Consider the following 25,134-nt stretch of genomic DNA (forward strand, 5'->3'; position numbering starts at 1 on the left):
GATGGACCCACAACAATTTATTGTTCATTGAGTCGTCTTTATGAAGGCAATACACATGCATGAAACATCCTCAAACGACTTAAACGTGGGGTTGCGTTAGCTAACATTTGACTAGTCACAGTGTCTATCCACATCATTCAACTTCTTTCCTCCTGCTTTTGTTTAAATTACACTGATGAACCAGTGGCAGCAATTTCCCTTCTTTGTGAAGCCTGTGAGTGTCAGTTGCACCTCCGATGAACGCTCCATTGACAAATATTCTTGGAACCTGTTGAATGAGCAAAAGTTAAATGAGGCCTAATCGAAAGGGTCAGAACTAGTCCAGCTTTGAAGAGAAATGTGGAAGAGTAACGTGGCCAACATTGCAATGGTAAAAGAGGTAGAGTTCAAATCCAGGACAATCTGATTCTAAAACCCTTCGTCCTACATACTGCACTCATCTTAGAAGACAAAACAAGGCCTATGAGGTTCAGCAGGGTCTGCCTGCCCTGCAGAGGCTGGCGTCAGAAAGGCTTAATCTTTCCCTTTATCTGCATCTCTCCTTAGGCCAGATCGTAAGCACACGTTTCTCTGATACCTTGGGCTTCCCTACTCTCTCTCCAGCCTCCTTTCCCCACCTTGGGGCTGCTTGTCTCAAGTGTCTAACCTCTGAGCTGAGGTAAACAGCATGGCTTTGTGTCTTTTCCTCCTGCATTCGCCTTCAGGCAACTACTAAGGTGTGCAGCATGCCTGATCCAGGAGTTCTTCTTTTAAACTCTAATAAAACTGTCCTAGAACTGAAGGGGAGAGGGAGGGAGGAAGGGAAGGGAGAGAGGGAGGGAGGGAAGGAGGGAGAAACAAAGCTAGGTATTACTAATGTTTATGTAGTTTCTACTTGTTTACCAGTGTCTTCTACAAACCTTTAAACAAGAAGGAAAGTGACAACAATGAATATTTTTCTGAGGATTCATATCATGAAAAAACACACAAACTTCCAGAGGCTAGAACAATGAGCACTAAACTCAGATAACACAGGGGCCTGCGAACTGATCCTGGTCTGTACTGTCCAGGAGGGGAAGGGTAAGTTTACCTTGCAAAGACCTCCGAAAGGACCTTAAAATTCCACAGACAAGCACTCATGACACCATTAGCTATTTCATCCCTCTCTTTCTCCTCTCCTCTCCTCTCCTCTCTCTCTTTCTCTCTCTCTCTTTCTCTCTCTCTGTCACACACACACACTCACACAAAGTAAACATAAAAAGTAAAATGAACTATGCCGTTTCCCTATTCTATGAGCTGGTTTCTTTATAGATCTACCATTTCTTTTTTTCTTAAGATTTATTTATTTATTATGTATACAGTGTTCTGTCTGCATGTGTCCCTGCAGGCCAGAAGGGGGCACCAGATCTCATTACAAATGGTTGTGAGCCACCGTGTGGTTGCTGGGAATTGAACTCAGGACCTCTGGAAGACCAGTTAGTGTTTTTAACCTCTGAGCCATCTCTCCAGCCCTAGATCTACCATTTCTCTGTCAATGTCAGGTTTCCTTTTTCTACCAGGAAAAGCTAGTATCCAGGGCCTGGCATGTCACCAGCTCATCGCCAGGGGCATCAGGGCTAAAGGTACACTCACAGTTCTTTCTCCAGTCATCTTGTGAAGAGCATCTTGAAACTGGCTACCATATTCCAGCATATCCAATTCCACAACTTTATAGTTGACATTCATGTCACGGAAGATCTTTTTGGCCATTGAACAGTAAGAACAGGATGTTTTTGAGAAAATCACCACACAATTGTTAGAAATTGTTTCCTGAAATTAAAAATAAATAAAACATTCCCATCTTAGTATCACCTTTTGGAATGAAATCCAAATTAGGGGAAGGACTGTGATTTTGGAGTGTAGAGCACAACTACAACTGTTCTCTCCAAGTTCCTACCTTCTATCTATTGTTCATTTCAAAAGCTGGCCATTGGAAACAAAGATGTATCAAAGCAATGCCTGAGAACAGTATCAAGAACAAATAACACTTGTGACAGCCAACTCTTATACTGCAAACACTCCTGTATATTCTTGACATCATGAAGTCATTTCAACTTCACCGTAATCTTTTTTTTTTTTGGTTTTTTGAGACAGGGTTTCTCTGTGGCTTTGGAGGCTGTCCTGGAACTCACTTTGTAGACCAGGCTGGCCTCGAACTCACAGAGATCCACCTGCCTCTGCTTCCCAAGTGCTGGGATTAAATGCGTGCGCCACCAACGCCCGGCCTTCACTGTAATCTTAACATAGGTCCACCCAATATTATTTAAACTGCACAGATGAAACTGAGGCACAGGGAAGATAAGTAACTTACCTGCTGTCAGTGACTAACAAGTAGATATGAGGCCAGGTAAATCCAGCCCTATAGTCCAGGTAGTTTATCTCTATTGTACCTCTCAAATGTTTTAAGAGGTATTCAGAAGGCATTTACTCCATAATTCTAATGACCTTGAGTTGCAAGGAAATAATGTGTCATTTCTCCTTAAAATGCACAGCTTTCATGGGGTATGGACAATAGCTAACTCCCCAGTTTCCATACAGTAAGAGTTATCAAGGTAAACTATACTTTCCAGCTGATCCTGAAAAAGCTACTTCCAAAAAAGCTTGTTCAGTGATTTGAAGCTGAAGTCATAAGCAAGTTTGAAATGACTCAGTGATAGCAGTCTGGCTTGCAGTGTTCCCTAGGCCTTTACCACAATGCCCGGGCCTTGGTATATGTCTGCACAGCCTGGGAAGTTTTCTTATGTTCTCTGTTTCTAAATACTTAGATGTCCAAGTCCTTTAAATGAGTTGAGCAGACAACACTGGCATGCACAAAGGTTTTCAGTGGACAAGTCTGGCACCTGATCAGATGCATGGGTGGTTCTTCCAAGGCACAGCATAATCAATGACTTCAAAATGAAGACAGACACAAAGGGCAACACCCAGAAAAAGTGCTTCAGAACCTATACTCACCCTAAAGGGTCAAAGGGTCCTGAGTCGCCCTGGATGTGGGCACACTGATCTATTTTATGTCCTTTCTCCTGCTTACTAAATATTTAAAATTCTGTCACAGGGAGACCAACCATACAAGATAATATGCTACATTAGTGAATCAGTTTTACAGATAACAAAATTAAGGCTGAAGAGTTTCATCATACTTTCCTCAAATTCCACATCACGCCCAAAGCTAGTAATCTTCCACCATGCTATTTAGGTTAGAGGCGTGCTGAGCGTCTTGTTTAGTTTAAGGGGTGAGCACAGTGAGTTCTCCTATGGCACCAAAGCACTAATGAAGAGATTCCATAGTGACTGAACTTCAAGACAATAGTGCCAGGGGGTTCGCAAACACTCTTCACTTTCTCTCAAGCGCATCCTTACCAAATGTTCCATGGTGCTGTCTTTGTGTTTTAAAATAGAGAAAGTCCCACAAGAAGTTTCTCACATTGCTTCTATATTCAAAAGATAGTGAGGTTAGCTGAAACAAACTCAGATTCCCTATGTGTTGTTAGGAAGCAATGCCCAGGACATCACATATGCTAGGCTCATGCTCTACCACTGAGCTACACCCTCAATCCAAAGCAGTAACAAAATATATACAGAAGATAGGAGGACAAAGATATGCCTCATGGGCTGGAAGAGAAAAAAAATGTATATAAGGGAAATATGGGGGGGTTGTTTTTGTTTTCATTTTTGTTTAGAAAGAGGGATCTCAGATATATTGTCTAAAGAAGCCTTGAATTTTCTCTCCCAAGTGCTAGGATAGCAGGCAAATGACGCCACAGCTAGCTTAACACAAATTTTCTGAGGCAGAATTAATTAAGATCGGCAGTGAAAGAAAGAAGGGAACAAGAGAATACAACCATGTTTAGTGTCCCTAAGAGAATAATTGATGGAGTAATTATTACACAGTAGGTTCTGTGTTAGGGTAGAAAGCTGTTAAACAGCTGCCCATGCCACATCCACGTAATAAACCCTGGCTGTGAACCACTGACTCCTAGATATCAAAAGTAGAATTAGAGTAGGCATAATGAAAATTTTAAAAATAAAAACCGACCTCAAAGAATAAAGAATAAATAAATCAGTTTCAGAAAACGGAAGAAGGCAGGAACACAGTTTTGAAAAGCTGCTTACTGTGGTATGAAGTCTCTTCTGGAATAAGATGGTTTGACCCTTACCATGGGATGGGTGTAGTTCAGAGCACAAAATAGGACTTGGAAACTTTACTGTGATGAACTTGAATATGGTGTATGTCGTCATCTACTCCCCCTCCTCCCTAACGTAAGGAACACCTTTGAAGCAGGATGACAGCGCCTTTCAGGAGTGCATTTAAACAGAAGGCCTTGCTGGGCCTGTGTGGGGCAGGCGTGTGCAACTGTTGCTGCTACTGTTTCCTTACTTTGAGGCAGTAGCAGTTCCAGTTAGCAAGGCTCTGATGAGACACAACACAGGCTTCCTGACCACAGGCACAGCCTTCCACCAGGCTGGGCTAAGTTGCCAAAAATGACCATCGGGGGTCCAGTGAGAAATCTTAGTCACTTAAGTAAATTTTATATTGCCTGAAGTATTTGTCATAAAGGTTTTGAAACATTTTTTTCTTTCTGCTTAAAAGTTGTTCATCATTAGCTCTGAATGCTTGATTAGGATACATTGATGGAACTTCCAGCTGTGAATCTAGAATTCTGTGAGTTTCATAGCTCTTCAGCTGTGCTTCTATGGGTTGTGAATATGTAGAGATTTTTAGCTTAGTTTTCCTAAATACAAGCATGCCCTGTTAGAAATGAGTTCGATTCATTGATAAAAGTTCATGTTTGGTTTTATGTAGAAAGTTGTTAAATATATTTTGTGTAAAATAAAATAAAAACTTAAAAAAAAAAGAGTAAGCTTTGAGGCCTGATAGAACAGACCTGTCACCCCAGCTAGCTATACAGACATTGAGGTAACCCTGCAAGTTCAAGAGTAGCCTGAGTTGGAGCAGTTTACAGTTGACCTAGGCAACTCAGGAAGACCCTCCCTCCAAAGAAAAAGTGAAAAGATTAGCAGAGAGGCAGCGTGGGTGGTAGACATTTGTCTAGCCATTCAGGACAACCTAGATACAATCTCCAGAACTGTTAAAATAAAGTCAGGGGAAAGGTCTAGAGAGATGGCTCTGTAAGCAACAGTGCTTCCTGCACAATCATGAGGACCTGAGCTCAGATCCCAGGTAAAAAGCCATCTGTGAATCCCAGCACTCGGGAGGCAGAGGCAGGCGGATCTCTGTGAGTTTGAGGCCAGCCTGGTCTACAAAGTGAGTTCCAGGACAGCCTCCAAAGCTACAGAGAAACCCTGTCCCAAAAAAAAAAAAAAAAAAAAGCCATCTGTGGCCACACACACACCTGTAACCCCAGCCCCGGGAGGTGAGGCTGAGGTAGGGGGGAGAGGCAGAGACAGAAGTCCTGGGGCTCAGTGGTCACCAGCCTGACTCGTAGTTCAGTGAGAGAGACTGTCTCAAAGGGACAAGGTAAGTAACAACAGGACAGGACATGAGACATCATTCCTCTGGCCTCCACATGTATACAGGCATGTGTTAGCACACACACATAAACCACGTTCTCACACAAAAAAGAAATAATAAATAATAAACCAGAAATTTTAACAACAACAAAAATGACATAGGACTTGTCTCAAGGGTAATTTTGATAGCAATTTTAAAATAAATATTAACTTAGTAATTTATTTTCCAAACTATGTCAACTCTGGACTAGAGCAAACACATTAAATGTGTAAGACAGTTCCTCCTCCATCACCCCATCGGCCTCCATCACTCACTTGGATCTGGTTCACAGCAGTAGCTGTTGACTTCCCCACAGATGAGGATGTGCTGTTTCCCATCCTAAAACAGAGGAAAAGAGTTAATGAGGTAACCCTGTATCACATGGGTTCCCCATGGAAGACAACCTTAAAAACAAATATGTCCAAATACAAAAAGCTTTGTCAGGACATAAAGTGCTTTTCTGCTAACTCCAACAGGACCCATGTGCTTATCTAAGGAGACTTTCAATAAATTTTAGCCAATGTCTAAAGTTCCTTACAATCTCAACTATAAGTAAACTCATAATCACCAAACACCAGATACTCTGCCCTAATGAAGGCCTGACCACTGGCAATAAATAAAATGCATTTTGTATTTCTTCTGAAAGCATACAATATGGAGGGGTATGCAAAGACCTGGAGAGACGAGTCAGCAGTTAAGAGCACTTGCTCTTGCAGAAGACCCAGGTTCCTTTCCCAGAACCCACATGAACCCAGCTCATAACTAACTACCTGTAAATCTAGCTTTAGATCGAATGCCCTCTTCTGGTTTCTTAATGCATGCACACATGTGGCATATTCTCACACAAACACACATACATATAAAGTAATAACTTTTTTGTTTGTTTGTTTTTCGAGACAGGGTTTCTCTGTATTGTTTTGGAGGCTATCGGTCCAGCCCAGCCTCGAACTCACAGAGATCCGCCTGCCTCTGCCTCCCGAGTGCAGGGATTAAAGGCGTGTGCCACCACCACCCGGCTAAGTAATAACTTTTTTTAAATATACAGAAACTTCATGGACACTGTGAAGCAAAGAACCTACAAAGACTTGGGGAATAAAGGTTTTCAACCACATTAATCCTATAGTTTCCAATTTCTCAATTCACCAAGTAGGATAAAAACACACCCACTTAAAGGGAATTGTGAAGATTAAATGAGCTGGCATACAGAAAGCAAGACTGTATCTTACACACAGTAAATGTCAATACTTGATATGATTATTAACTGATTATGGGGACCCTCAGCATTTGTTATCCACAACCTAGAGCTTAGAAAAAGAAGTGTTTGAGTGAGATGTGGTGGTGTACACCTTTGATTCCAGCACTTGCTGGAGCTCTGAGTTGAGGCCTGCTTGGCTTACACAGTAAGTTCCAGAACAGCCAGGACTATGAATGAGACCCTGTCTCAAATAGATAGATAGATAGATAGATAGATAGATAGATAGATAGATAGATAGATAGATGAGAGAGAGAGAGAGAGAGAGAGAGAGAGAGAGAGAGAGAGAGAGAGAGAGAGAGAGAATGTAGGTAGGTAATCATCATCAAGTCTTTCCATTCATTCTAGAATCTTTTTCCTTCATTTCACTCATTTTTCTTGGTCAGCTAGCAAGGCCTGACAAGATTGTTGAAGCAAATTAGACATGATGTGAACTACTAATATCTCAAAAATATTAGGAAGGCAGGTGCTACAAAGGAGAACTGCTCAAATATGTAAAGATTAAGGTTAGGGTGAAGAATTTAAAGTTCAAATGATTTTTTAATATCATTTTTGTTTGTTTTTAAGGTAGGGTTTCTCTGTGTAGCCCTGGCTGTCTTGGAACTTGCTCTGTAGACCAGGCTGGCCTTGAACCCAAAGATCCACCAACCTCTGCCTCCCAAGTGCTGTGATTAAAGGTGTGTGCCACCACAATGGCTATGAATATTTTTAAAAATCTATTTTTTTGTGGGATTTTTGTTTGGTTTTTTTTTTGAGATAGGGTGTCTCTATATAGACCAGGCTGACTTGGAACTCAGACATTCGCCTGTCTCTGCCACCATGCCCAGTTTAAAAATATACTTATGATTAAAGAAAAAATCTCCTTCCACAAAAGTAATTCATTCCTTATGGGTATATTTATAGAAACTTTAATTGTGTTTAAGAATAAAAGGAAACTATTTTAAGTTTAAAATTTGAAGGCCACAGTCAAAGCATGTCTTAAATCATAATATGAAGTTCCAGTCCTGTTTTTGAGTGAATTCCTGTTAAATGGCTATTTCCAGTGTGTATTGCCCCGATGAATTTCTGCTCTTCATGGTCATTCTGGAAAACTTCAGATAAGCTGCAACAAGCATCAAGTCCCATTGCAACAAAGATGACTTACTGACAGGAATCACTGCAACTAAGTGTCCCCCAACAGATTAACAAGGAAACCACGGAAACAAAGGCACTTGTGTGCATGTATCAGACAGAGAGAAGGTAGGAGCAAGGGGGAGGCTGGGTAGACTGTGCCCTACTTCGGAGGAGGCAGCTTTGAGAAACAACACAGAACAAAACAAGCTGGCTGAGTTTGTGAAGTCCAAAGTTGTAGGGAAAATAGATGACCTTGGCCTGGAGGGGCGCTGGATGGCATCAATCCAGTCTATAAGGGCTTTCAACTCTGTTTTTTGGGTTTTTTTTTTTTTTGGTTTTTTTTTTTTTTTTTTTTTTTTTGGTTTTACGAGACAGGGTTTCTCTGTATTCTTTTGGAGGCTGTCGGTCCAGCCTGGCCTCGAACTCACAGAGATCCGCCTGCCTCTGCCTCCCGAGTGCAGGGATTAAAGGCGTGTGCCACCACCGCCCAGCGGGCTTTCAACTCTGAAAACAAGTTTTGTTTTGTTGTGTTCCTTTCTAATCTGGCATTTACCTCCTCCTCAAACCTATGCAGCATTTACAGCGGATGAACTTTTCTAAGAAAATGAGAGGGCCAAGAAGGCACATTCTGAAACAATGACTCTCTTTCCACACCAAAGAAAAAGTTCCAAAAAAGACACCCCTATCTTTCTTGAGGCAGCCCCACCAATTTCTAGTGGAGCTTTCCTATTTTTTTCTGTTTTTTTCTTTTTTTAATTTAAATTAGAAACAATCTTATTTTACATATCAATCCCAGCTCCCTTTCCTTCCCATTCTCCCATGCCCCTCACCAACCTCCTATCCCATGTCCCTTCTGCTCCCCAGAGAGGGTGAGGCCTTTCATGGGGGATCTTCAAAGTCTGTCTTTCATTTGGGCCAGTGCCTAGGCTCTTCCCCGAGAGCTTTTCTAGTAGAGGCAGGCATGGAGTAAATGAACATCAACATTGGTAAAGTGCCACTAACAACTCAAACACCATTTATGGATCACCTGCTAAGAGGCAGTAAATAGGCAAAGCAGGAAATACCCCGCCATATCCAATGGGAAACAGTTCTAAGGACCCGTCAACGAGTTAACGTCACGTGATTGGCGCTTTCCGAAGGGAAGTCTCTGGAAGACAGTGGAGGAATAGATGCACTAGTAGATGTCCTGACCGCCGCCTAGGCCAAAGCTGGTCAGCCACAGCTGGTGTGTCAGCCCCAGGGTACGCCAAGGCGGGGAAGTCAACGCCCAACACGCCCATCAAGTCAGAAACCACATACATCTACAGGATGCCAGTTACTAGCTGCAAAGCCACGGCCATTTAGAAGCAACAATCCTGTTGACTTCCTGCGACAGGACAGCCAAGGCTCAGCATTAATATAGGAGCGACTGGCTAAATAAGTTCCCACAGCAGGGAATACGTGTTTTCAGCGTCACCCAGGTCTACACTGCGCTACAAACCACTGATGTCTGTTCCCCAAACCCGGCTAGGACTCCCTGGAAAGGTCCACACTAACACTACCGCAGGGTCCCACAGGCCACGCAGGCCCGCCCCCGCCGCGTACCCCGAGCCCGCAGCTCCAGCCGCGCTGCGTCGCCAGGCAGCGCTGCTCCCGCAAGCCACCAGCCGCCTCCCCGCCGAAAGCGCGCAGCGCCAGGACATGGCCAAGCGTCCCGGCAGCCGCGGGAGAGCAGCGGGCGAGCGCGACCACGATGTCGAGAGCCCGCCCCTCCGCCGGCCTCGCCCCGCCCCGCCGGGCTGCCCGCGCCAACGCCGGGCTCCAGGGCACCGCCGCCGTGCGTCCCGGCTCCCCGGCTCCCCGCGCGCCCCCGAGCCCGCGCGCCCCCGGAGCCAGCGGGCTCACATCCTCCGCCGAAGAGCAAGGCGCTCACCTGCCCGCCGAGTTCTTCCGATCTCTGCCGAGTTCTCCCGAGCCCCGCACTCAGGCATTCAGGGTTAAGTAAAGCTCCGTGGAGAACCAGAAGAAAAATTACTCCGGGCTGGGTGGCGTCCCGGTGTTTACCTGAGGGTAGTAGCTCGGTCACCGCCTCCTGTCGGACAGGTTTGTGATGTGAAAGAAGGGCCGGAATGGCATCTTAAAATTAAGTTGTTGATAAGGAGTCCATAGGGAGATGGGATTTTATACTCGGAAAGTAAAAGTCAAAGGCAAGCCAATGCTGAACTTTCTTTCCGAAGAAAACAAAATGGTGACCTTAAGGTAAACTGAAATTAGGAAACGGACTAGCCCAGAGATGCTTCATCGTGGCTTTGACAGCCTTGATGACCACAGCTCCTGATGTCAAAACTGCCCAAGCCACTCAGTGATGGTAATAATAGCCCTTTGTGCGTCTCTTCACAAATTCAGGGGGTGTCAGCCTTTAGTTTATTTACTAAGGACACCGAAGCGCTTAAAGCCAAAGGTCAAATGGTAGGTCTCAAATTGTAACAATTGTTGAAACTCTCCATGCGTTTATTGAGCCTTCATGCTGAACCCAAAGTTAAGATTCATGTTGCCAAGGTACAAAATCAGAACTTCTGTTTGATTCCTTTTTTACTTCTCTTGGTCTGTAGTTCATTAATCATAAAAGAATGAAAGTTAGTTGCAAAAACAAACCTCCCAAGGGCATAGCATGTTTTTTTTTCCTTAAGTCCAAATTTACCTTTAAAATTAAAGTTTGCTATCTATAATTTTAGTTTTTATTTTACCAAGAAATAGCTACTTAGGAAAGTTGCTGTGTTTTTTTGTTTTAAAGTAGAACTTTTGAAGTACAATTTTACCTCTTATCTCAGTTAATCGAAACAATGTATTACAATATTACCTGCTCCCTTTCTCTCCACAGATACACTGTTTATCCCCAGGCTGCCCTCAAATTTGTCATCCTCCTGCTGTCTCCATCTCTAAAATTCTGGGATAACATGCACCACCATGCCTCTTGCACAGTTTAACATACTGTAGATGGGATCTTTAAAAAAAAAACTCACAATGAGCCAGGGTGATGGCTCACACTTTTAATCCCAGCACGCAGAAGGCAGAGGCAGGCAGATCTCTGTGAGCCAAGGCAGCCTGGTCTACAGTGTTTCAGGACAGACAGGGCTTCACAGAGAACCACCTCCAAAACCACATTTCAGATTTCGAGTACCAACAGTTTTAACGTGTAGCCTTTCTGCCAGCTGCCTGGGTCCCATTGAAACTTTTGCCCTCAAATAATACACAAGACACTATATTAATTATGAAGCTGTTGGCCATTTGCTATGGTTTCTTATCGGCTAGCACTGACTTAATTATTAACCCATAATTACCAATATATATTTCTATAAGAACTTATATTTCTGAGGACAGCATCGATAACTCTCTTCACTACATTTCCCAGAATCCTCCTAAACTCCTAGTCCCACCTATCTTGCTTCCCTATTGGCCAACAGTGCTTTAATCATCAACTTATACACAGAAGGACTTCCCCCATCATCTCCTCTTTTCTATCTAAAAAAGAAAGGTTTTAACTTTATCATAGCCAAATTATATATAACAGAACATTATCAAGTAAGAACTATAGTTACAATATAAGATTAACATTTAGTAAGATTTAAAGAAAGTATTTTATCATCTATCCTGTGTGAGTATAAAGTCTTATATGTAACTTATCTTTTATCATAAATAAGGAAAGCTATAACTATCTGTCTTCAACTCCATCAAAGACCACAGAAGGATAATATATAAACACTAGAATTGACAGAGACACCTTGCTACCTGGACAGCCACCTAAAGGTTTCTCTGTAACGTTGGGACATCCATCTTCAGCCCATAGCCACAGTGTGTCTGGCAGAGTTCTCAGAAAATCAGGAAATCTTAAACTGTCATCTGCACTGGCAGTTTGTCAGTCATTTTTCTGTATCCTGCAGAAAGTCCAGCAGATTCTTCCATGAAACAGGAACCCTGTAAGACTGTCTATCTTGTTTTGAAGTTCAGCAGTCACTTTCCTGTGGGTCCTGCATATCCAGATTATACAGCAACAGTAAAACAGTCCAGGCAAGAGCAGTTTCTTGCCCAAATGGCTAATTTTGCCATGTCAAAAGCAAACTCCATAGCAAGTTTCTTCGATGCCCATCTTCCTCTCAGACTTAATTGGTGTGCCAGGAGCAGACATTTCTCATTGTTTCTGAAGGTCTTTGAAAGGTTTGAAGACTATCTATCTCAAATATATCCTTGTATATCTAGAAAACCTAACTTACCTAACTATAAGTTTTGGCTAATATAGGTATCTATCTATAATCTGTATTTAATTATGAATTACATTTTAAAAGATCAGTATAAACACAATACTTAAACAAAAGGAGAAATATGCATATCACAAAATTGACCTTAAATTTGTATCAATAAATGAAAATGCATACCAATACAAAGTATTTATTTTTATACCATAATCCCCTTTTACCTTTAAAAAGAGATTAGTTGTGATTATTACCCATTTATAACCAACCCCATTTAAATGAAAACAAAAATTCATGAACAATATTTGGGAATTTGGGTATTGTTCATTCCAAACTGCTTCCTGCTGGTTAGGGGCGCTGTCCGTACCATGGGGATCATGACAAAACACAGAAACCTAGCCAAGTTCTTGTTTTTTGTAGTCCATAAGGCTGCATCATCTCAGCTGTTTTAGATGTTGGATCACCTGTGCATCTGGGCCACTTTTTCCGGGGGTCTTGGTTCATCAAACCATAGAAGGCTGGAAGGAATCCACAGTCTTTCATTTTCTGTGGTAACGCAAACAAAAACTTTTTTCCCCAAGTAACCTGTCCCTAATATTTAAATTTAGAAGTCAAATCATTTTCAAAATATATAAATTGGATTAATTTAGTAGCATTTGTTTTAGCAGTTGTTGCTATTTCCTTAGCAGTCAAACTATTCAAAGACAACACACTAGCATACAGTAGCCAGACTGTGTATTTTCCATCTTTACATGGCTTATATTACTGTATATCTTTTACTTTTATTTATTTATTTTTTTCTCTGAGACAGGGTTTCTCTGTGGAAATGTTCCTGCCTCTGCCTCTGGAGAGCCGGGATTAAAGGCGTGTGTTCCACCACTGCCTAGCCACTCTGTTTTTTTAAATCACTTTATTTTGTTTATTTTTTTCTCTCCCAAGCCTACATGTATTTTTAAACACACTGTAAACCTTTTAGAATTTTTACTTCAGTTGATTGTGACTTTACTTGTAAGTCTATGTTTTTCTGGTTACGTGTCTTTTATCTGCTAAAAACTGCAGCTGTTTTAACTGCTGTCTTTCCAAGGTGGTGGTGGATGTAAGTTTACCACCAGAGCTGGCCATGCAAATCTCTGCTTGTCTCTAGAAAAACAGAGCCCACCAGAGAAAAATGCTGCTACCAAGAAGCCATGCTTCTCTCTGTTCTTCTGTTTTTAAAAACCCCTTTTAAAGCTTTTGTTAAGTGAAAATTTGTGTCCCAGGTCCGGGCGCCATCAGAGGAGTAAGAGGTCTGGACCCTTTCTCTGGTAAGAGAAGACCACATGGATATACTCAGATTAGCATTTGTGGGTTAATATTTAAGTCAGAGCTAGCTGATAAGAAACCAAGCAAACAGCCATAATTAATTCATAATTAATATAGTGTCTCGTGCATTATTTGGGGGCTGAGACAGCAGCAGGACCCAAGCGACTGGTAGGAAGACTACATGTTATAAACAGCATTATGCCCAATTTAAGCATAATACGTTGAGCTAGACTGATACTTTTCAAGTTCTTGGGTTTCAGGAAATAGCTATAAAAATGATACTTTTGTCCACACTTGTGATTGTAAGGATGGGCATAGTGAGACCACCAACTGAACCACTCCATAACTAGAAAGAAAAGTTTATAGGGAATCAGACAGCTAAGGCAGGCAAATTTTATGGCAGTCAGCCAGGTGGGGGCCTTTGATCTGACACAGGCTGTTCTGATTGACAGGGAACCAGATTACCTTGCCTAAAGTTAGTTGACCCTCGGAGGCAGATTAAAGAAGCTTTCTGGTAAACAAAAGCTGAATTCAGGCTTTTGCTTACCGATCTGGTCAGAGTCCTTCTGTTAGGACCCTGTCACCAGCACTGCCATTTTGGCTGGTCAATTTGGACCAACAGTGCTGACTTCAGCAGCATAAGAAGGATGTTGGAGCCAGGCAATAGTGGCATATGCCTTCAATCCTGGCACTTTGGAGACAGGCAGATGTCTGGTGGGTTTGAGGTCAGTCTGTCTACGGAGGGTGTACCAGGGCTACAGAGAGATACCTTGTCTCAAAAAAACAAACAGAAAAGGAGAAGGAGGATTTTGACAGAAAAGAGATTGGTAGTTACTACCAGCTGGAGGAAGGGGAATATGGAGATTTTACTGAAAAGGTAGAATGTTACTTATACAATACAAATAAATTCTAGATATCTAACATACAGCACTGTAATATAGTTAACAATACTGTAGTGTAGTCTTGAAATTTGCTAAAGATATCACTCGCAAGTTTTCTCACCAACAGAAACAAACATAGCTCTTGAGGATGATGGATATGTTAATTAGCTTGGTTGCTATGTTACTGTATACATTAAAACATCAAGCCATGGTGGCTCACGCCTTTAAACCCAGAACTCTAGAGGCAGAGGCAGTCAGATCTCTATGAGTTGGAGGCTAGCTGGATATACAGAGAGAGTTCCAAGACAGTCAAGATTACATAGAGAAACCCTGTCTCAAAAAAACAAAACAAAACATCAATTTGTGGACCAGAGAGAAGGCTCAGCCATCAACCCTTTCAACATGTACTCTAACCTGCACACCTGGATAGGTTGGGTTTCAATCCTGGAACAAATGGCTGAGATGACTATTAACATAGCAAAACAGACCTGGTTACCAGGTTCTCCCTACAATTCTTACAGGGCCCTCCTGGCTGGCATACACACCCCACCCCCAGCCCTGAACTCTCCAGCCAAGGGAGCTGGGCTGCTCTTCCCTATATAATCCAACCATTTTGGTTACTGGCTCTCTTTGTCTCTTTCTACCTCTGTGCCTCTTGTCTGCTGCATCTGGTTCCCCTCCTTCCCCACTCCCTTCCTTACTCCCTGTTCCCATGTGACCCAGCTCAGTCTGGACAAGTCCACTCTGGAATTTCCCAGATATCCCCGTCCCTGACTGGCTCTCCTTTTTATCTGCAATAACCCTCACCATACCAAGGAGCAGTTATGGTTCCTTTTCTTTCCTTTTGTATATTCAGTATACATACACACACAAAATAAATAAACAAGTAAAGAAAGAAAGAAATGTTTTAAAGACCATCAAGTTGTATGTATTAGATAAAGAAGTTTTTGTCAGCCTCGGGGTGGAGCTGCATGCCTTTAATACCTGCACTCAGGAGACAGAGAAAGGAGGATCTCTGTAAATTGCAGAACATCCTGGTCTACAGAGCAAGTTCTAAGACAGCCAGGGCTACACAGAGAAACCCTGTCTGAAAAAAATTTTTTGTCATGTTTACCTTAATAAAACTGAAAAGAAGTACACAGATATAGATAGATAGATAGATACATAGATAGACAGACAGACAGGTAGATGTGCTTGGTTCTTTGACTACATAAATAGTGTGTATGTAACATGAGATGCATAGTCAAAATCAAGAATATACTGATATGGCCATAAATTTGAGGCCAATGTGGATTATGGCCAAATTGGAAAATATAGATCCTGGTTTTTGTTGTTGTTTTGTTTTGTTGAGACAGGGTTTCTCTGTTTAGCCCTAGTTGTACTGGAACTTACTCTGTAGACCAGGCTGGCCTTGAACTCACAGAGGTATGCCTCAAGGTTTAGTTTTTAAATGCTACTTTAAATACCTTTTACAATACAGTCTGAAATTTAAATATAAACTTAAAAGTAATTGCAGATGAAGTATATGCAAGCAGAAATCTGTACACTTGAAAATTAGCAGCTATAATAACATGATTTGCTCTCAAATTAAAAGAATATAAAAATTAATGGCTAGCTGGGCATTGGTGGCGCATACCTTTGATCCCAGCACTTGGGAGGCAGAGGCAGGCGGATCTCTGTGAGTTCGAGGCTAGCCTGGTCTACAAGAGCTAGTTCCAGGACAACCTCCAAAGCCACAGAGAAACCCTGACTCCAAAAAACAAACAAAAAATTAATAGCTAATGGCTTTTAGGGAGAAAAGAAATATGGTGATCTTCAGATTATACTAGGTTTAATAGGTTCCTTACGTTTTAGAGATTTCTGCTATACAAGTATGAGAGGGAAGAGAGGAGTGCAACAGGAAGATACCCAATAAAACCCTTATCATGGGAATTCTGACCTGAGCCTTTGTCTCCAAAGGGGACAACTTTGTTTCTGTTTTACAGCACTCAAACTGACACATTTGACCTCCCACAGCCTCCTGGGAGACTCTTTTAGTTATTGTTACAAAGTTACACACCCCCAGGACCAGCAAGATGACTCAATGGGTAAAGGTATTAGGGCCAAGCCTGATGACCTGAGTTCCATCCCCAAGATCCAAACAGGGGAAGGAGCTGACTCTCACAAGTTGTCCTCTGATCTCCTCATGTCTGCTACACACACTGAAATAAATAGGTGTAATAATAACTATTAATAAACAAAAAATCAAAAACCTTTCCCCCAGTTCAAGCAGTACTTCCTGCTTATTGTAGCTTCCAGCACTAGCTATTAAGGTTCCCGTCTTCATGTTGAGTCATGTACTTTCCTGTCCTCTACATTAAAGGTCAGATCTGAGGCTATCTTCAGTCACATTTGTCTCACTTTTTTCCTCTTCACTGTCTGATTCCTCCCTTGGTGAAGCTTTTGGATCTCAAGAAGGTCTCACCTTAATCTAACATGTAGTGTTTTCCCTTGCTTCGCAATGAAGAACACACACACACACACACACACACACACACACACACCGCAGTACAGATGTACCTAACAAAATCAAATTAACTCTCTGATTGTGAAAGCCTAACAGCAATCCTTGCCTAGAAACTGCAGGATTAAATACAAAGTAGACTGTTAAAATTTCACTCTAGTGTGCTGAGTGCTTGTTGAAAGCCCCCGATTCTTATCTTGCACTTGCAAGAAGCTTCCTTGAAAAATGATTACCACATCTGGTTGAAGGTCACACTACAGATACTTTTTGCTAAGAAAGGAATGGTTTTTTTTTTTACTACCTAGAAAATTTTTCCTGTAGTGTCTGTTCCTGTAAACATGTCTAACTGTGATGGAAATTCTCTTCATGGGGGACTCAGAGAGTATCCTCTAGTGGGGTGGTAGCACTGTTACCTAACCTACAACACCTGTGGGAAAGATTATGAGGGGCTACTGGACAAGCATAAGCTTTGGTCCATGCCTGCCTCGCCACCACCGCTGCCCCACCCTCCTCCCTGTTTAATTGCCTGCTTGATTCTTTGATGGTCAGAATTCACGTAATAAGGGTTCAGTTCCCAGCACAGATGTAGGGTATCACACAAATTGCCCATATTTCTAGCTCCATGAAATATGACACTCTCTTAGGATTTCTATTGCTGTGAAGAGACACCATGATCACTGCAACTCTTATAAAGGAAAACATCTAATTGGGGCTGGCTTGTGTATTCAGAGGTTCAGTTCACTATCATCATGGTGGGAAGCATGACAGTGCAGGCTGACATGGTGCTAGAGAAGGAGTTGTGAGTTCTATCTTGATCCTAAGGCAAGAGGAAGCAACTGTGACACTGGAAGCAGCTTGAGCACAGAAGACCTCAAAGGCCACCCCCACAGCAACACACTTCCTCCAACAAGGCCACCTCCTAATAGTGCTACTCCTATGGGGGCAGTTTACTTTCAAAGCACCACAGATGCCTTCTTTCTGGTCTCCATGAATCTCTCTCTCTCTCTCTCTCTCTCTCTCTCTCTCTCTCTCTCTCTCTCTCACACACACACACACACACACACACATACACACACGGGGGGGGGTAATACTATACTAAAAGGATAATCCAACATCATCTCTATTTCGTCCTCTCTTTATACTTTCACAGTTAAATCAAAGGTCAAAGCACAGGATCTACACATCTTTTTCGGTTGCATCTCCCTCTTGACATGGCAGATTCTTCCTGTGCAGACATCTCTGCTTCCATTACGTGCCTTATTATTCACAGGAAAGATCAATCATTGACTTTCATTATCTGCTTATGGCCCAAACATTTTACTCTTAGAAACTGCAATATATTCTCTAGGCCATGCATCACTTTACTTAGGTATTGTTATACTTCTTGAGGGGCAGGCCCCATTTGCCAACAAGGCATGCTTCCCACACCACATGGAGGAAGGTGGCTACCATGGGATTCCCACTAAGAGCACTCAACTCTCAGATGTGTCAGACTTGGCTCCATATCTTATCGTCCATTTCAGGAAGCATGCAGCAGCCATGAGAGGTACCCAATCCCATACCACATAGGAAAAGGTAGCTATATTGGGATTGCTTCTGTAGACATATTACCTTCACATCAATCATTTTAGTTGTTTGTCTGATCACCCAAACAGGCCATGCATTCAGTCCTCTCCAGCTCACCACTGGTTCTAATCTCTATCAGATACAAATTATCATTTCACTTTTTGAGGAGATACAAATCTCTTCTACCCAACATGGGGTACTGATGACAGACAAAAGAAATTATTTCACCCAAGTGTGTCTTAACTTGCCAGTTTATTGGAGTTACTTACAAAAGCATAGATGAAGGGTCATTCACAGAAGTAAGAGTGATGAGAGGTCATGGGGGACAGCTCAGAAAGCTGCCTTCTTACAGCTCCTGGCACAATTCAGATGTCTTGGCCTTCAGGGTAGCTTCATCTCAGTAGCAATGGTTCACTGCTTTTCTAACCTTGGGGGAGGGAGTAGGAAGGGCTTACAACGGCTTAAGACTCTTGTACATTCCTGGGGCTTCCTGAGCATGCTGTTGTTGTTTTGGTTTTTTGTTTGTTTGTTTTTTGTTTTTACGAGACAGGGTTTCTCTGTATTGTTTTGGAGGCTGTCGGTCCAGCCCAGCCTCGAACTCACAGAGATCCACCTGCCTCTGCCTCCCGAGTGCAGGGATTAAGGGCGTGCACCACCACCACCCGGCTTTGTTTTGTTTTTGTTATTGTTTTTCAAGACTGGGTTTTTTTGTGTAGCTTTGGAGCCTGTCCTGGAATTCGATGAGTAGACCAGGCTGGCTTCGAACTCACAGAGATCAGACTGCTTCTGCCTCCCAAGTGTTGGGATTAAAGGTTTGCACCACATATGCCCAACTTGTTTGGGGTTTCTTGTTTGTTTTTGTTTTGTTTTTGACACAAGGTTTCACTATGTCTGTTCTAGAACTATGTAGACTAAGCTAGCCTTGAACTCTTGGAGATCCACCTATCTCTGTCTCTCTGAATGCTTCTGGGATTAAATGTGTGTTCCACCAAGTCTGGTCCTTACATTTTATTTACTTCCTGAGGCTTCTGACTCTCCCTCCTTTCTACAGGAGGAGATGTTTCAATTGGAAGACAGTAATAGCACAACACTTCATCATCTTCATTTAATGTTGGGCTATATATGTGGTGTTTATGGAACATAAGAGGTTGTGGATTTTTATGAACTGAAAAACCAAGTAGAATAACGTCCAGTGTATGTGAAATGAGTAATGAAATTAGAAAGTTGTGCAATCAGCTGGGAGGGTGGCTCAGTGAGTGAAAGTGCTTTCTATGACAATGTGGTGACTTGAATTCAGATTCCCAGCACCCATATAAAAGCTGAGCATGGTGCCATGCTCTGTAATTCCAGCGCTGGATGGGCAGACAGGTAGGTCTCCACTGCTTACCTGTCAGCTGGTCTGGCCAAAAGGGTAAGCTCCATATACAATAAGAGTCTCTGTCTCCAAAATAAGCTGGGAGCCATGGAGGAAGACATTCAACATTAAGTTCTGGCCTCTGTATGTGCATGTACACACCGGAGGGTTCATCCAAGTACGTGTCCTACACACACAATCACACAAAAAGGGAAGGGGGAGAAGGAGAGAGCAGGAGGGAGGGAGAGAGGGAGAGGGAGAGGGAGAAGAGAGAGAGAGAGAGAGAGAGAGAGGGAGAGGGAGAGGGAGAAGAGAGAGAGAGAGAGAGAGGAAGAGAGAGGGAGAAGAGAGAGAGAGAGAGATCTGTATTTCCCAAACTAAATCATTACTACTGTGACTAGAACTTCAAAATAGGTATTTTTCCTTTAGTGAGAGTGACAAAATGTTCAATAACTTTTTCCATTTTATAATAATTTTTAAAACATTCTTTTGGGATTTATCCACTTATTAGTTTATGTGTATGAGTGTTTTGCCTGCATATGTTTCTGCACCATGTGTGCGACTGGTGCCTTTGGAAGTCAGAAGAGGGATCAGACCCCCTGGGATTGGAGTTACAGATGGTTGCGAACTGCCATGTGGGTGCTGGGAATCAAACCTGCAACTTCTCCAAGAGCAACAAGTGTTCTTAAGCACTGACCCAACTCCTTCAGCCCCAGCCATTTTGTAATTCTTATCATTATGTACATGTTAGCTCTTACTTATGTACTTTGATATAACATGAATTCATTCCATAGGAATTCTTCATTTTTTGTTTGTTTTTGTTTTTGTTGTTTTTTTGTTTTTTGCTTTTGTTTTTGTTTTTTTTTTGAGGCAGGGTTTCTCTGTGCAGCTTTGGAGCCTATCCTGGCACTCTGTAGACCAGGCTGGCCTCAAACTCACAGAGATCCGCCTGCTTCTGCTTCCCAAGTGCTGAGATTAAAGGTGTGCACCACCAACATCCAGTGGAATCCCTCATTTATTTATATGCATATATTTCATGTTTCCTAAATATTTTCATATTTTACAAAGGAAACAGTGTCCTAAATAATACTTTTGCCTGGAGTTAAAGCTTCATGGCAAAGCATTTGTCTGGCATGCACCAGGCCTGGGCCCAATTTCCATCTCTGTAAAATTAATAAAGAGACAAAAACAATTTTAGTGTACACCAACTTACTTCACATAAAACCAAAGCCAAATAGTATCAGCTAGCTGTGAACCCTACAGTCTGCAACACGTCTGGCAAGCAAACTGTGCCACTGGTACAATGATGGTTACGGAATAGCAACTGCCTGTGAATTGGATTTGAGACTTGCCCGACTGGGAGGATTTCATACCTGGTACTGTTAATCTGATGAAAATCCCTTGGCTTGGGAGGTCATGTGCCTTAGGGAAGAAGCTAATATTATTGCTTTGCTAAATGGACATGTCATCAAACTGCCCTCTAGATAACTATATTTATAGACATAGATTAGTATGCCTTCGGCCTTGGCCAGAAAAACGTCCCTCCAATCAGTTAATGCAGAGACTCATAGTCAAAGTGCTGAGACTCTTGCGTGAGTGTTCAGCCCTAAGTGGGCATCTCTATCAACCCCACCCTGTAGCTCAGAAGAGGGGATGAAAAAATAGAGAGGATGGGGAGGAGTACTGTGCTGTCTTCTAGACATAGAATGAGCACAGCACTTATAAACTCACTGCAGCTGTGGTCACCTACACTGCAGCCACAGTCACCTGTACTGCAGCTGTGGTTACTTTGCACACTCTCAAGCCAACAGGATCAGTCAGCATTCCAACAGGCAGTACTAATTGGACTAGGGGGTTATGAAAATAAGGAGAGGGCATAGATGTAAGGGATGTGTTGGGAATGCCTGGGGAGAATGTGAGGAGGGACTATAGGGAAGATATGATCAAGATACATTGTTCACATGTATGAGCTTGTCAAAGAATAAATAAAATACATTTGTATTTAAAGTGCAATATACAAAGTTTCTAAAAACATACTATAATCATAAGAGAAAGAGCCTGTGCTCAGAAAATAATTTTCCACTGATGGAAGAACTGTGTCTTTGTAACCAGTAAGGGGAATGGGTCCTTGGTGTCACCCGAAAATCCGCTCACATGTTGCAGTGAAGATGGAGCTATAAAGGAGATTAAGAGAAGTGGGGCGCGGTGGCCCACACCTTTAATCTCAGCATTTGGGATGTCTGAGTTTAAGGCCAGCCTGGTTAATCTACAGAGTGAGTTCCAGGACAGCAAGAGTTACTAGAGAAACACTGTCTCAAACAAAAAAGAGTTAACAAAGCAAAGTCTGGAACAGGGAGAAAGATAAATAAGGACTTATAGTTGGGCATGAAATAACCAAGCAAGACAGATAAGAGGAAGGACAAGGTTCTGGACCAAAGGTTGCCCGCCTCCTCACATCCCCTCCAAAGCCCTTGAGGAACATATGTAAGTCACTGTTGTTCTTTTATATTGTTCTAATTTGATTCTCCTGCAGTGACAAAACATTCCGACCAAAAGGAACATAGAGGTGGAACGGGTTTATTCTGCTATACTTCAAGATCAAAGCCCTTGAGAAACAGAAGCACTTTTTTGAGAAGCTACAGCACTTTTCACATTGCTTAGTATTTTCATACTAAGTCCATAGTTACTTTTCACTACAAATTTTTCCTAACATTACCAACCAGTAATTACGGAAGTCAACAAACAGAGTCACAATCTAGTCTGCAAGGGACTAAATACTGTTATCCTAATAAATGAGACTGGTGAATGGAACCCAGAGATGTTGGTTCACAAAAGACTATGCACTGGGTTGGAGGGAGAGTTCATTTGGTAAAGTTCTTGCAATGCAGTAAGAACTGCATTAGGGTTCCCAGCACTGGTGTAAAAAGCTAGGTGTGGGATCCTAGCGCCAGGGAAGCAGAGACACGAAGCTACCTGGATCATATTGCCTGCTGGTATGGCTGAATCAGTGAGATCCAAGTTGAGAAAAAGACAACTAAGTGAACGGTAAGAAAACTAAGGTGAAGGGTAAAGAGGAAGACACCCAACATTTACCTCTGGCGCGCGCGCGCGCACACACACACACATGCACACACGCACACACACACACCCCATAAATATCATACATTATACAGTGAGAGAATACACGTTTAGACCTTCTTTTTTTTGGAGCACAATCTCTTTGCCACCTCTTTCCTTCTCTCCTCCCTTTTCACCCCTTACCCCCACTGAGTTTCGACACTGACTTAAGTGGAATTTTTAAAGTAAAACGTTTCTTGGGCAAGTGAGATGATTCAGCAGGTAAAGGCACTTGCTATGTAACCCCGACAAACCAGAGTTCAGTCCCTAGACTCTGTCATGGAAGGAGAGGATCAACTCCTGAACATTAGCCTCTGACCTCCATGAGTGCCATGGCATGCATACACATGCCCCTACACACGTACACATCAGGCACATGTAATAATAAATAAGAACTTAAAAATCTCTTATTTAAATTTTGTCTTTTACCCTATCTTGGGAATCCTCATAGAAGAATATAGGATAAACTATGGAAAGAAGAACATTTTCTGAAGAGAAAGGCACTCACTGGGACCTAAAGAGATTATTCATAGCTGGGCAGTGGTGGCACATGCCTTTAATCCCAGCACTCGAGAGGCAGAGGCAGGTGGATCTCTGTGAGTTTGAGACCAGCCTAGTCTATAGAGAAAGTTCCAGGACAACCTCCAAAACCTCAGAGAAACCCTGTCTCAAAAAACAAACAAAAAGAAAAAAAGAAGAAGAAATGATGCATGGGGGGATGAGGATATGGGTATATATTGGGAATTAACTTCCAACACATTCAACTACTTTTTTCACTCAATTTCCTTAGCATCCCTACAAAGCAGCTATGTTCTTATCCTCATTTTATATGTAAAGGGTAAATTGAATAAGGCATTGGAGGTAGATCACTTTGGTCCTCTGTCTCTTCACAGGCAGGAGAAAGACACTTTCTATCAGCATCTGAACTGGCAAAAACAACTGGACTGTGATACTCTTCTGTGAAATAATTTCATACTATCAACAGTTGGATCAAAACACAAGTTGACTTTATGGAACAAGATAAAACAAGACTGTTCAATAAGTACATCTGAATACAATTAAATATGGCCAGTATGAGTAACTCCTACTTCTTTTCTGATTACAACTTTAGCTTCATTTGTTTCTTTATTCATACCTTTTAGATATAGAAAATCATAACCCCATGAACTAAATCTACCCATAATTTTTCTTTTGCTTTGTTGCTTTTTTCTTTTTCTTTTTAGTGTTGGTAACTGAATCATTATTATGTATATGCTCTAGCACTTAAGTAGACCAGCCAGCTTATCTTTTTTTGTACAATATTTAGGAAACAATGTCTTTAACACTTTGAAACAATTTAATCCAGGCTGTGATGGCACAGCCTTTAATGTCAGCACTCAGGAGGCAGAGGCAGGTGGATCTCTGTGAGTTCCAGGCCAGCCTGGTCTACAGAGTGAGTTTTAGGACAGCTAGGGCTACACAGAGAAACCTGGTCTCAAAAAACCAAAGCAACAACAACAAAACACAATTTAAAAAAATCAGACAAGAAGATGTGAATGAGACTATGCAGTCCCCAAATCTTATTACATGTCTCACTACCTCTTAACATCACTCCACTAGAGCCATACCACTAACAAGGGAATGTTTAGCAAACACACTCAGACCATATTTGAAATAAAATGTCCCCCCAAATCATATAACACAAACCCCAAATTGTATTGACTGACTGATAGGTGGATGATGAACCAATAAAGACAGGGTCCCAAGCTGGCCACAGGGATGTCTTTGCACCTGTGATTTTTTTTTTAGATTTATTTATTTACTTATTTTGATTTATTTATTTTTTGATTTTTTTCAGACAGGATTTCTCTGTGAAACAGCCCTGACTGTTCTGGAACTCACTCTGAAGGCCAGGCTGGCCTTGAACTCACAGAGATCTATCTGCCTCTGACTCCCAAGTGCTGGGATTAAAGGTATGTGCTACCACCGCCTGGCTAGATTTACTTATTTTTACATGCTTTGGGTGTTTTGCCAGCATGTATGGCTGTGCAAGGGTGCCAGATCCTATGGACCTGGAATTGTGGGTGCTGGGAATTGAACCACTGAACCACCTCTTTCGCTGGTATCTGTGTCTTTCTAGCTCTGTTTGCTGAGTGCTGGAATTACAAGTGTGTGCTACCAGGGCCTGCCTTTGTTGTGCTGAGGATGCCACCCAGACATCTGTGTACACCAGGAGAGTGTAAGCTGAGTTACACGCTTAGCCTGTAAACCCGAACTGAGCAAGTGCAACTTAACATTCTTTTACAGGAAT

The 25,134-nt window shown here is 42.1% G+C and overlaps 1 protein-coding gene and 1 long non-coding RNA gene across 5 annotated transcripts; one reads left to right on the forward strand and one right to left on the reverse strand.

Annotated features, from left to right (window-relative positions):
- On the reverse strand, positions 1–10,196 carry Glrx2 (glutaredoxin 2). 4 transcript variants are annotated; one of them, XM_040738413.1, is made up of 5 exons: positions 9,477–9,606; positions 8,920–9,039; positions 5,803–5,866; positions 1,612–1,788; positions 1–268 (listed from the first exon to the last, which is right to left on the reverse strand). In XM_040738413.1, the coding sequence occupies exons 3-5, from the start codon at positions 5,863–5,865 to the stop codon at positions 134–136; spliced, it is 375 nt and encodes a 124-aa protein (XP_040594347.1). In that variant the 5' UTR covers position 5,866; positions 8,920–9,039; positions 9,477–9,606; the 3' UTR covers positions 1–133. The 4 variants fall into 4 exon arrangements, with proteins under 4 accessions (XP_040594347.1, XP_040594346.1, XP_040594345.1 ...); XM_040738412.1 differs by lacking the exons at positions 8,920–9,039; positions 9,477–9,606 and adding an exon at positions 9,936–10,196; XM_040738411.1 differs by lacking the exons at positions 8,920–9,039; positions 9,477–9,606 and adding an exon at positions 9,805–9,938.
- A 3,167-nt stretch (positions 10,197–13,363) lies between these two features.
- LOC121136894 lies at positions 13,364–23,925 on the forward strand. Its single transcript, XR_005874083.1, has 2 exons — positions 13,364–13,425; positions 23,738–23,925. It is a non-coding gene; the product is annotated as an uncharacterized LOC121136894 (long non-coding RNA).
- Positions 23,926–25,134: the final 1,209 nt, after the last annotated feature.

The sequence above is a fragment of the Mesocricetus auratus genome, unplaced genomic scaffold, assembly GCF_017639785.1.
Source record: "Mesocricetus auratus isolate SY011 unplaced genomic scaffold, BCM_Maur_2.0 Super-Scaffold_100676, whole genome shotgun sequence".
In the NCBI taxonomy this organism is placed as follows: domain Eukaryota; kingdom Metazoa; phylum Chordata; class Mammalia; order Rodentia; family Cricetidae; genus Mesocricetus; species Mesocricetus auratus.

What these genes read in the sequence shown, in the direction of transcription:
- Glrx2 (XM_005073453.4), bottom strand. Translation starts at nt 9,574, where the DNA reads ATGTCCTGGCGCTGCGCGCTTTCGGCGGGGAGGCGGCTGGTGGCTTGC. An exon ending in GCTGGAGCTGCGGGCTCGGG is followed by an intron (nt 5,867 to 9,476) that starts GTACGCGGCGGG and finishes CCTCTGTTTTAG; the next exon opens with GATGGGAAACAGCACATCCT. An exon ending in AGATGACTGGAGAAAGAACT is followed by an intron (nt 269 to 1,611) that starts GTGAGTGTACCT and finishes CTCATTCAACAG; the next exon opens with GTTCCAAGAATATTTGTCAA.